The sequence below is a fragment of the Crassostrea angulata genome, chromosome 10 (genome assembly GCF_025612915.1).
Source record: "Crassostrea angulata isolate pt1a10 chromosome 10, ASM2561291v2, whole genome shotgun sequence".
NCBI classification, from domain to species: domain Eukaryota; kingdom Metazoa; phylum Mollusca; class Bivalvia; order Ostreida; family Ostreidae; genus Magallana; species Magallana angulata.
The window spans coordinates 37123139-37136587 of NC_069120.1; the positions used below are offsets into that span (position 1 = coordinate 37123139).

Genomic DNA, 13449 nt, shown 5'->3' on the forward strand with positions numbered 1-13449 from the left:
TTTACCATTAGCAGTAAAGCTTACCTTGAACAAACAGAGAATTTTTATTTGATAATAAATTCTTCAAGAAAATACACTTTTACTTCAAACTCCTACACACACTCAAGGGAACTTATTGGGTGGGGTTTAGGGTTTACCTAGGTTGAACATTTAAATGCTAGAATTTCATACAATGCATCTTACATGAATCAATTGAAGAGCAGAAACTTGTACTGTGTTAATGTTTTTTAGAGGTCATATTTATGACTTACAAAAATCATCACACAAGCTTTACTGCAGGTTTCAATTTGGTTGCAATATATTATTACAAACATTAAATACTCTTATATGTTTAATTCTAATTGATTTAATTTCCTCATATGTTAATATAACATATAACTTAAATGTACATTAAAAAGACTACAGTCAGGTATATGCATGACCCCTGTTGGTACCTTAGTGAATAATTTTTCCAGGTATTCTTCATACTCATTAGTTTTGAGCACTTGAGCCACAGTGGCCTTGAACTCCTCGAGGTTCATGGCCCCTGGTGTCCTCTTCTCAACCTTGGCCGGGAAGTAGGCCGACCCCGCCTGCTTGATGATGTCACCTGGTCTGTGTTCCTGGAAAGCTTTCATCAACAGATGGAGGTGATGAAGTTTGATCTGTTCCTCCAACCTCTGGGTCTTGTCTTTGTCGCTGAAGCTACAACACAGAGTACAAACGATTCAATGGGATGCTGACAGCTATTAATGATACAGTACTGGTAAATAACTCTCCGGTAAAAACATGGAGCCTTGTTGCCGGGCCTGCATGAAAGCTTGATTTTTATACATTATTGCATTCTAATGTATGATCAAATTAAAGACTGTATATGATATATTTCACTTTAATGTTCTTTGTTGCATATCATAGACATGCACATTAACCATAAAACTTCAAAGTTTTCAAATTTCTTACATCCTTTTTTAGAATTTCAGGCAAATGAAACAGAAAAAGAAGATGCATTGATCTAAGCAAGGAATTTAACCAATATATTTGTTTGACAATAGTCAACTCAACATTTACAGACACGTACAGTTTGTTTTCAATAAAGGTGAATCCATATATTCAACAAATTAAACTATCTGCACCACGACCATGCAGAGAGTTTACCCTCTTAATTGGAAATTTGAATCTTATTTAGTAAATTGTTTTGGAAAAATTATTTTTGAGAAATACTTTTTCATGCAGATGTTTTGCTGATTCGTAAATGTACTGTAAGTCGTTTTAATTCCACGCTGTTAAAATTTCATGATTTCCAATAAAGTATCAATCGCAATGGTTTTAATTTCATGCTGCTTGAAAATCAATTGATCAGAAGCATTGAAACGTTTTTGAAAACTAATGATAGTATTCACGATGGGTTTAATTTCGCGGGAAAGTATTAAATATCGAACAAAGTGAAATTAAAACTAATGTGATTATTTGCCAATCTACAGTATGTAGCGTGTACTAATATAGCATTTCTTCCAATCTATAGCGATTACAGAATGAAGGCTTGGTATCACCTGCTCAGGTGCTATATGAATTATGCTTAAGTGTCCTGACCGGATGTCAGATTAAAGTGAAAGAAATACACATGAAACCTGAGCACTCTACAAAATCAGTGTTCTAGCAATCAGGGTGTTAAAAAAATCTTTAATTTTGAAAAGGTCTCAGAAGGGCAAACATTTTTTTCATATTAGGTGACCTGGACGTTGAAATTAATTTCTCCTTTTACAAACATTTCAAAAACTGTTGTTTCAGTTATATAAATACTTGAGCAAGAATATATGTATTTGAATCAGAGCTGAAATGGAAACAACTGAGGTCTGATCCATGAAAGTGAATAGATTTTAAGATTTGCACAATACTAAATTACATTTTAATCACATGTTTAAGTGGAAAACAAACAAGAAGCTCTCATTATATTCATATTTCAAAACAAATTAACTTTGTGGAAGAAAAGGCAATTTTTGATAAACTAATATTAATACAAGAGAAATTGTTAAATGGCATGTTTGTATACTGAGTACGGTATGTATTTCAAAATGGTATGTTAATATGTCATGTTTGTAACACTCTAATCATTGACACGGTGTATTACCCTGAAATATTTGAATTCACCCTTTGATCATTAAAAATCAGACTGTAATTGAAAATGTTGCATTATTGAGTATGCATGCTTATTACTTGTTCTTGAAAAGATGCAAACGTGTGGTGATTAATATTTTCATGTGCATATAACATTTCGAATGTAATATACCAGGTACATGACCCTAATTATTCTATACACCTCAAGCACTCTGTATATCCAGAAAGATTGACACATTTTTGCCCATGGTTTTTGCTTACACCAACTATTTGGTTTGATCCTTGTTTATCTATTTCCGATATTAAAATAATCATCCACCTAAAGCCTTGAACAGGTAGATAAACTCTGAAACTGACCAATACTAATATTGTTTGTCGTACACAAGTGCATTAGGGAGGATACAAATTTCAGCCATTGGACTAGATTAGCCCGATTTGATTCCCCGTGTTTGCAATGTCAATGGTGACCACAAAGCCACATAAATTGTCTCGAGTGCCCTGTGTATATTCGTGTTTATACTGTTTCAATTCTTGATCATACAGCAAACAAAACTCTTCATGTGCTAAAATAGCAGTTTGGCACTAACAACAAGAGTTTCTGTTTGATTATATTTCTGGCCAGATTCCTTAGTCCACTTTATTTTAGGATGTCTGCAAATTCACCAAAAATTTAGAATATCATATTGTACACATTACATTATTTTAATTATGTCAAAGATATTTGTATTGGTTTTCAGGGTACACAATCACAGCTTATGGATAGAATTCTAAAACGCTGCACACGTACTTCATATCCCTCTTGTGATCTGAAGGATAAGTCCTGAAAAATCATTACCATACAAAGTCAACATTACAAAGAGTATAACAGGCCTCTATTTTTGAAAATAATTGGGTATATAAAACTTCACATAAAGAATAAGTTCAAGCATATTTGTAACCAAACTATTAATCTCCCATTTTTGTCCAATCACACGTGTTAGAAAGGTATGTTCTTGCAGGAGTTGACATACATTTCCAAAAATGATGCTAGTTGATTGAACGGTTATAAATATGATATTGTGAGACTAAATCGATCAATCTTTGTGAATCTACCCTTTATCCTTGATTCCAATTCTTCTGGTAATTGGGTATGGATGTATGACAAAATTAATTACATATCATCGATTGAGCAGGCGTGCAATGGCACAAAAATTCTTCACCATTTACAATGTTGACAAAAATATATCCATAATGCTTTATACTAGGTGAATTGAGCATCCAACCATTTGTCATTCAAAATTCCCCTAAAAATTCTTTTAATGACTTTCCCTTAGTTATAGTTAGGTCAACACTCAACTAATTTTCATGTGATATTCATCCATAAAGTCTTGAACACTGGTGCATCTGCATCAATCAAAGTTATATTTCTTCAATGACAGCTATCCAATATTAACCAATTTTTCTGCTTGTGTGACGAACATTAAAACACATAGTTTCAATTTTGGCACAAAAGCAGCTTTAGAAACAAAGAACAATGCATGCATACAGGAGTAGAGAGATACATGTCATGTCCCAGTCCTGCAGAATATAATAAAATCATGCATTGATTTTCCTCTAATATCATGCATTAGTTAATTTGCTTCAAATTACATATGAAAATATACATTTGGTAAAAATAAAGTGCATTGAAAGAACAGATTTTTTTTTTTAAATTTTAATAACACAAGAACAGAATTCCATGCAGGGTCCCCGCCGGTCAAGCAGTATACTAGTATCGAGTCTATCGACCAAGGCTGATTTAGGAACTTGACCAAGGTATTAGTGGTATAAACATTTGGTATAAATTTAAAGGAAAATCTGTCAAAATTTGTAGGCATGAGAGCGCTTACAAGATCAATTTTTGGAAAAAAACGGAGTCATGATTGTGGTCAAAGTCCCAATATCTCCAACAACAAGAGGCCCAGGGGCCACATCGCTCACCTGAGCAACAATTGCCTTAATTCTGATCAAATTAGCATTACAGTATCAAAATATCTTGACAACTGAGTACAGTAGATCTTGCTAAAAAAATTGAAAATCTGCCAATTTTTATCAACCTCTTATTTTTTGGTAAATACCAAGCCCCTTTTGTTGTTGTACCTGTAAGAAGATTTGTCTCTATTCCTATATACCCCCCCCCCCCCTATTTCATGGCCCCATTTTTCTCTAGGGAATCATGGTTTCATCAGACTTAAATCTACATAACCTTTGCTTTCACACTAAGTACTGAGTTTTGAACCGAACACTTTCCCAGAATAGTTTTAAAGATTTTCTCTTTATATTCTTATGTAAAAATTCAAACCGCCATCACGGTCCCGTCCTACCACTAGGGACTGTGATTTTGCAAACTTGAATTTACACTACCCGAGGATGCCTCTACACAAGTTTAAACCCTTTCTGGCCAAAATTCTTTAAAAAGAAGATTTTTAAAGATTTTCTCTATAGATTCCTAAGTAAAAATTCATCCCCCATTGTGGCCTCACCCTACCCCTGGACTATTATTTAAACAAACTTGAATCTATATGATCTGGGGATGCTTCCACTCAAATTTTGGCTTTCCTGGCCTAATAATTTTGAGAAGAAGACTTTTAAAGATTTTCTCTATCTATAAAAATTCATCCCCCATTGTGACCCCGCCCTACCCCCAGGGACCATGATTTGAACAAACTTGAATCTACACTTCCTAAGGATGGTTACATGCCAGTTTGAGATTTCTTGGCAAAATATTTTTGAGAAGAAGATTTTTAAAAGATTTTCTCAATATATTCCTATGTAAAACTTGATCTCCCAATTGTGGCCCCACCCTACCCCCGGGGATCATGATTTGAACAAACTTGAATCTACACTACCTGAGGATGCTTCCATTTCAATTTGAGCTTTTCTGGCCTAATAGTTTTTGAGAAGATTTTTAAAGATTTTCTCTATATATTCTTATGTAAAACATGATCCCCCTATTGTGGCCCCACCCTACCCCCGGGGACCATGATTTGAACAAACTTGAATCTACACTATCTGAGGATGCTTCCACTGAAATTTGAGCTTTCCTGGCCTAATAGTTTTTGAGAAGACTTTGGCTCAGGTGAGCTAAAAAAGGTTAAGTTTACAATACAATAAGTTGTTAAAGTTGGTTTCTGGAAGAAGAGACTTTGAAAATTTTCTTAATAAATATTGAATTTTTTTTTGGTGTTTTTTAATTTTTAGTTTTTAAGATCTGTGTACAAACATAGAATCGTGAGCAAATCTCTGTATCTTGCTTATAATTCGAAGCTTAACACTCAAATATGGTTAGTAAATAGAAATTGTAAACAATTAAAACACAAGAAACATGCACTATAACAAATAAAGAACACAATTTATTTTTTCGAAATGAATCATATATATACATGTATATACCTACATATTTCCGACAGCGATATCAAACTTTATTTAAACTGAATAAACTCGAGAAAATGCCGAGCATCTCAACAAAACCTATTGCATTAATATACCATTACGCAAAATATAATGCCGAATTACCGATAGAATGAATTGTATTTCAGTACTTTTTTGATACATCAGATTTTGCTTAATTTGCGCAGGTAAACAGTTAACTGTTTGATTTACCGAAGTCTCTGTTTGATTTGATACGTAAAAATCACGAAATACAGACGATAGTTCCCAGGTTACAAAGCATAAATAATGAAAACGAAACGAAAATCAGAACAACCTAACACCAACGTCATGTGTGAAAACTGTCAACGCATTGAAATATTTAGCCTCAATTTACTTCACAAAATCGGCACCAATATATTTTGCATGTTTCAAAAATTTCCCTTCATTCGCGAACTGTTCCACAACAAGCAAATTCATCATAGTCAGATCGACTCTTTTTCGTATAATGTCATGGCTGCTTTAAACAAAGAACCTCGTTTTAGATGTATGGAATACGAGTCTTGGTAAAATGGGTACGCAAACCCGGGCCGTGGCAAAATAAAAGCCGGGGCAGATCGGCAATCGTCAATTCCAAATACGCATTATTTTGCAGCAATATTTACAGCAAATATAAATATACTGGTCCATCAAATATCCTGAAATTTTAATGAGATTGGCAGATTAATAACTGCCAATCTTTTGTTTTGCCCAGGCAAAGTCTTGTCTACCCATTTTACCGGATGCCGAATCCGAAGCTATTAAACTGATTGAAACACGCCTTTCCTTTATTATTATTTTCGTAATAACTCAGATTTGAAACAGAATTAGACCTTAATTTTTGCAATTTATATTTTCCTTCCCATAAGGATAATTTATGCTAAACTACGTTGAATTGGAATCAGTAGTTCTTGAGAAGAAGATTTTTTAAAATGCACCCCCCTTTTTCTACAGTTTCAAGGTTTTCTCCGCTTTGAATACAGATCGGACTTTTATTTCTGCAATTTATATTCGCCCTCCCATAAGGATGCTTTGTGCCAAATTTGGTTGAAATTGGATAAGCGGTTTTAGAGAAGAAGTTCAAAATGTAAAAAGTTTACAGACGGACAGACAGACGGACGGACAGACGGACGGACGGACGGACGGACAAAAAGTGATCAGAATAGCTCACTTGAGCTTTCAGCTCAGGTGAGCTAAAAAGTAACGACTAACGTTGATTTTCGAACTTGACCAAGGTAATAGTGGTATAAACATTTGGTGTAAAGTTAATGAAAATCTGTCAAAATTTGTAGGCATGAGAGCGCTTACAAAAAAGTGGGACGGACGGACGCACGGAAGCACGGACACATGGACGCCCAGCATTTCTATGTCCCCGCTCCGCGTTGCGGCGGGGGACAAAAATGTATTCTAAATGCTGCTTGTAAGATAATTAAGCACAGTTGTAATCTACTATTACATTTAAGTAAAGGTGTTGAGATCATTGAAATACTGTATAAAGCAAATCACTTTACATTACAAAATTTCTATTGATGGCTTTTATTTAAAATTGCTTAAAACTTAAATAATTACCTTGTCAAAACCTTAAGTAAACTTCTATAATTTCAAGTCTTACAACAATACTGATAAGGTATTTTGACAATCCTATATATGCTTTTATAATTGTCAGATCAACTTACCTACAGTTCTTTTTCAACATCCTTCAAACTTAAAAGCGAAGATTTATCAATGAAATCCAAATCAAGTCTCTGCAGTTATTCAACCATTTAGGGTATCTATAATTTCCAGGATTAATGTCACCAATCGTAGAGTTTCGCTATCTTTATCATACCGAATAACTTTTTCACAGCATAACGTGAAAATTGCTTCAATATTACGGCAATACAAGTAGCGATGGTCGAAGCAATCAGAAGCGCTTTAATAGGACATCCCTTGAAATTGATTATTTGATCCAAAAATTTATACAACACTTCTGGAGTCAGAACAAAAGTGGTTTTTCTCCAACCTTGTTCAGATTCTTTCAACTTGAACTGTTATGGAGATATGTTCCACAATAATGGGCTTTTATGAAAATTCACTAGATGCTGTCATTAATATCCCATTTAAATCTTCTATTGCAAACGTGTTCACTGGCCGATGATTGGAAATTATTTTATTTTTCTGTGGAGCATCCACTAAGAGATCTCATTATATTTGCAGACTAAATCGTTCACTATTATTTGACAAAAAACAAATCAACAATGAATTTTTTTTATTTTTTTAACCTGCAAAAATTCGAGTTTGCATTGAAAAAATGTCAATTGGAAGCTACTTTATAAATCCGCCCAAAAATGTCAAACCTTGGACTCATTTCTCACCTCATTTTTATTTTAACGTTTTAAATTGTTCAAAAAAGTCATCATTCCTTCAAGTGTACATCTTTCTTCCAGCTGTTTGTCAAGCAAATATAATCTGCATTGAAATGTCAACAGAGCTGTCATAATTTGGTCTCTCCTAATTATTTAAGTCAATCAGCCAGCAAATTACCCGGGAGGTGTCTCGAAAACAAACTTTTATAGTAATCTTGTGATCATGTCTATCAAAAAAACTCTCATCCCGCTAATAACTTTTGCACTTTTTTCTTTACTGTGTATGTATTGCTTGGGAAATTGGATGGAAAGCAATCAACTTGTGTATGAAAAATATTTTGTACCCTTACATATTTACTTTTCTTAACACATATTATATGCGCCAGAAATAGCTGAAGTACATATTTGATTCTCCAAGCTTTTGATTTCAAACAAGAATTTTTAGCAATATCATAAAATTCCTTCTTTGTAGAACAGAAAATTTCAGCACAAAATCTGACTTGACTTTAATTTTATTTTTGTAAGTAATGGTTTTATTGTTCTGGGAGTAATCAAGCTCTGTTAGCTTAAAATTTATGGTACAAAAGTTACATCTGTGAACAAAATCTCTAAAATTAATTTCAAAATTTAACAAGATATCTGTGAGCCAATGCTCACTAGTGATACCCCCGCTCTGATGTGAATATGCAAAATAAGCAAAATCAACATTTAACAGAAAGCTGGCATCTGATTGGTACAGAAATATATCCCATAATATGGCATGCCTAAACAAATAGTGTGTTAAAATTTCAAGCATCTGCGATAAATAGCTCTAAGAAATCTTTGAGGAAAATTTGTTTGAAAATTTTGGCTAAAATAAACAAAGTACTCATTTAACAGGAAGTTGACATCCGATTGATACAAAAATATATCCTATGATATGGCATGCCTTAACAAACACTGTGTAAAAAATTCAAGCATCTGCGATAAACAGTTGCTGAGAAATCTTTGACTGAAATTTGTTTGAAAATTTTGGCTAAAATAAACAAAGTCATCATTTAACAGGAAGTTGACTCCCGATTGGTACAAAAATATATCCCACGATATGGCATGCCTATACAAATATTGTGTAAAAATTTCAAGCATCTGCGATAAATAGTTGCTGAGAAATCTTTGACGAAAATTTGTTTGAAAATTTTGGTTAAAAAAAAAGCAAAGTCGTCATTTAACAGGAAGTTGACGTCAGATTGATACAAAAATATATCCCACGATATAGCATGCCTAAACAAATAGTGTGTTAAAATTTCAAGCATCTGCAATAAATAGTTGCTCAGATAAATGCGACAGAAATTTTTGTTACAGACGGACAGACAGACAGACGGACGACAGACAGACACACAAGGGTAAAACAGTATACCCCCTCTCCTTCGGAGCGGGAGTATAATTATTTCATAGATAATTTTATTTTATTTTTCAGAAAGGAGACTCGATCCATGAAGCAAAATGTGATTCAGGGTTCCCAATCCAATTTAATTTCAAAATATAATTATTTCATAGATAATTTTATTTTATTTTTCAGAAAGGAGACTCGATCCATGAAGCAAAATGTGATTCAGGGTTCCCAATCCAATTTCCAAAGAGTAATTTCAGAAAATACAGTATTACTTTTTTCATTTGTGTAATTATATTGAAATTGAAAACCCAGTTCCAAAAAACACCAAGTATGAATAAGGAGAAATTATTCTGTCAGAGGACCTCAATAATGTTCCTTATAGTGTCAATTGTGAAGTTTAAATAGATAACAAAAGCTGTTTCAACAAACGCGATCCATTTTTTGTTCTGATATGAAATTTGATCATTGATGATCTCTCACTAACACATAATCCACGTGCTCCAAAACCAGATAGGCCAGGTCCCTTTGAATACACATTTTAATATGCAGGACACACATTTGGCAAATATGACCCACATTTTACACTTTATGAATTTATATTGAGAGACCTGATAGCCTTGATCATCTGAACATCAGAATTTTTTACTTTCAAATTAAAAGAAAAAAAATCGTGAAATAAGAACTCATGGCTGAATCATTTCTGTACATTATGAAATATTGATGAACATATTATTATGAATACTGAGATTTCAGATGACAAAATAAACATTATTTCAAAGTTGTGAAAAAAGGCCTCCATATAATTATTGTTGTAATTAAGTCCTTGAGGATATAAAGTGGGGATGTGAATCGATAAATTCAGATATACAAGTACCCGTAAAATATACATTTTTACAGTAAAACTCATTTAGTACGAACACGGATATTGCGAATTCACGGATATAGCGAAGTCATCTTGGATCCCCAGCTATGTAAATTAAATGAATTTCTTATACGGTTATAACGAATTACGGATATAAAGAAGTAATTTCTTAGGTCCCAGTGACTTCGTTATAACCGAGTTTTGCTGTACTGCATAAGTAAATGAGTGGTCCCCGAATTCAAACCCGGGATCTCTTTTATTATGGGATAAACCGATTCACCAATTAAAACTAGTATGGTTCATGAGATGAATATACAGAATTGATTGGCTACACTTTTACCCAAAATACATGTTGCAACTCAAATAACCTTAGACATTATAGCTCAAATCTATATATCACTTTCAACATAAATTAAACTTATAATTATTACAAGCAGAACATGCATGGATAAAGCACTAATTTTTTTGGTTAAATTTTATTCTTTTTAAAACAATTGTGTGTCAATTAATAAAATACTTAATGTAACAAATTCCTCTGAATTTAGGATTTAGATGCATGGACAGGACAATGAGTGAATGAGTTTGAATCAACAGTCTGGACAGGGATTGTCCCCACAACATGCTGGTCAATATTGATACAAGTACTAAGCCCTGATTGATAGTCTATACTTTAACATTACATAATGATCACCGGGTAGAAATACCTCGCCATTGCCCAATATTACTATATTACTGAATCTTTGATTGATTTTACCATCCCCTTAAAGAATGTCAAAATAAAACTCAAAGACAAATCCCCCCCCCCCCAGCAATATAAAATAATTCCCCAAAAAAATCTTTCTTGGGTTTAAGACTCTTAGGTTGTGTCAACATCAAAATTTAGTATTTTACCAAGAAGAGTTAAATTACTAGTCCCTGAATTATTGAAATCAATTGAATGGCTTTAAAAATGAAAGGTTTCTGAACTCAACCAAATTTTCATTCTCATCGTTGTAAAGATTTTCTGGTATCAATGCCATTCTAATCATATAATTCATAGGTTTAGAGCAATTGTCAATAAGAAAACTCTTAATAGGAATTCACACTTGGAAACTTTTTTTTTAAATATGTGCTCAGTTTAAGGTACACAGTCATATATTATACATATTTCAAATATATAAGGACAATCTGTAATGGATAATGTAATGTCACTAAAAATAATTGCCATCTAAATTTCTTGCAACTGGAAACATGGCAAAGGAACATTATTTTTAATGCATTTCTTTCTTGTATATATAAAATGTATTATTTTTCAAAAGTTTTTGGTCATCCACAAAAATTAAAACACGTTATTAGGAATTTCAATAAATAATTACATATACCGGGTATGATTTCCTCTATTTCTTGCGGAAACTTATAATTTATTTATAGCTAATTCACAGCGACCTAAGAAAAATCACGGACTGCATAAAATAGTCATGATGATGTCGGCCTCAAACTCCCATAGGAGATGATTTGGCTGGGATTTTAGCTAACGTACTGATGTACATCAACAGTAATTTAGTGAATTTTACTTACTTTTTATGATAAATTTATTAATCTGTTAAAAGAAAGATGTAAATATAAACAATAAAATGCTTTCTTTGATTATTCATGCAGGTTATGAAGGTAGCGATCATTGCAGGAAAATAAATGATTTTTATGCAATGTCGTCACCATCATATCCCGCATGAATTACCAAAGAAAGCATTTTATTGTTTAAATAACACCCCTCTTCTCTCGGAGTTGTGATTATGACTAGACTGATATAATGATCATATATTGAGAAATGATTAAAAGAAATTGTATAAATCAGAAAAATCATAAAACTCACACACTGCTGTCAAATGAAACTGATTTTGATCCCAAATCTGTTGGAGCTGACATTTTGGTTGGAGCTGACATTTTCATTTCAACTGCCATGCTGTTCAACTAATGTGAAATTCACAGTTTTTCAAGAATTTGGAAAAAAAAATCTTGTTTAAATTTTGAACATTTACATCACATCACACTTTCCATCTGAAGAGCTATTACCAACATCCAGATATTTAAAAGACCCACAGAAAAATCTTCTCTGTATAGACAAACAACAAATTTCTTTTTTGAAGGGCCGACACCAGGGGACAAACACTGATTAAAATGACAATTAAACAGTTAAACAGGGTATTGCCTATAGTCAATCAGATTGGGTTAATGGATTTTAAAGGGCAAATTTTCCAACTCTAGTTACCACCCAGAGAAAGCTGTTCATTGGAGCCCTATATGCATGTATGGTGTCAGCTTACGGGGCCCAATATACAACTCTCTAAATGCCTAATGCGCAACCAAGAGGGAATCCAATGCTTCACAAAGGCTCAATGTTGTTTGAAATTTAAAAAATCTATCTTAGCACGGAAAAAATGAAAAGGACATAAACAAACTTGTGCGGTTTTAAAATTATAACATAATTGAATTATTTGTAGTCGGAAAGCGTGATATTAAAATTCCATACAATGGACAATGACGGATCTGTGGAGAAGTTGTATAGACAATTTAATTTAGAATACCTGTTCTGAATATCTGTATTGAAAGATATGCAGGGGGTTGTTGATTTTAAATGGAGACTTATGAAAATAATGCAAGGTGTCGCAGACCGAGACTTTCTTTACACTATTGTTGCCAAAACAAACATCTCTATGAGTAGATAAATTGGCTTATCGCAAAAAGCTGACTATCAATTAGTGAGGCATATATGTTTAACTAATTGATAGTCAACTTTCTGGGATAATTAGTAAAGATTATATGCCTCACCAATTAACAATCACTTTTTTTAAAAATGCAAATTGTTCTTCACATGTACTAATATTGTGATATTACACAACAAATAATACATGTATTAGTATACTGCACACAGGGTAATATTCGCCCTCCCTCTCTTTTCGCCCTCATTGTCAGCAGGCAAATTTAAGACAAGGGGAATTCCAACATCACATATTATCTTTTTTAAAACACAATTGTGTCTTGGCCTATTTGAGACGGGCCGAAACCATGTGCAAGTGAAGGGCGAAAATAACACAAGGCAAAAATAACTTCCATGTACACAGTATAGGTATGTTAATCAACTTTTTGATGCGTGTTTAAAGTTAAAACATCCGTATAAAAAGTATATAATCCAAGACCGGTATATAAAAAGTATAGTCCTAAAAGGGAGGAATTCCTGAAGAAAAAAAATGATTTTTTTTTTGAGAGGGGATGGGGGTGGTAATGCCTTAATGCCTTAAACAGGCCAAATAAAATAATTTCACAAAACAGTGCATCATTTAGACAGCTATATTGGCAGGTGTCAAAACGGT

General features: G+C 33.1%; 1 protein-coding gene across 7 annotated transcripts in view; it reads right to left on the bottom strand.

The window, feature by feature from the left end:
* Positions 1–13449, bottom strand: part of LOC128165141 (WD repeat-containing protein on Y chromosome-like) — a 55093-nt gene that overhangs the window by 12194 nt on the left and 29450 nt on the right. For 5 of the 7 annotated variants that reach the window (XM_052829379.1, XM_052829381.1, XM_052829380.1 and 2 more), the window contains one exon: positions 435–684. In XM_052829379.1, coding sequence (XP_052685339.1) covers positions 435–684 — 250 coding nt within the window. Of the gene's footprint in view, positions 1–434; positions 685–7196; positions 8349–11951; positions 12182–13449 lie in introns of those variants that run through there. The other 2 variants (XM_052829382.1, XM_052829383.1) reach the window with 2 other exon arrangements.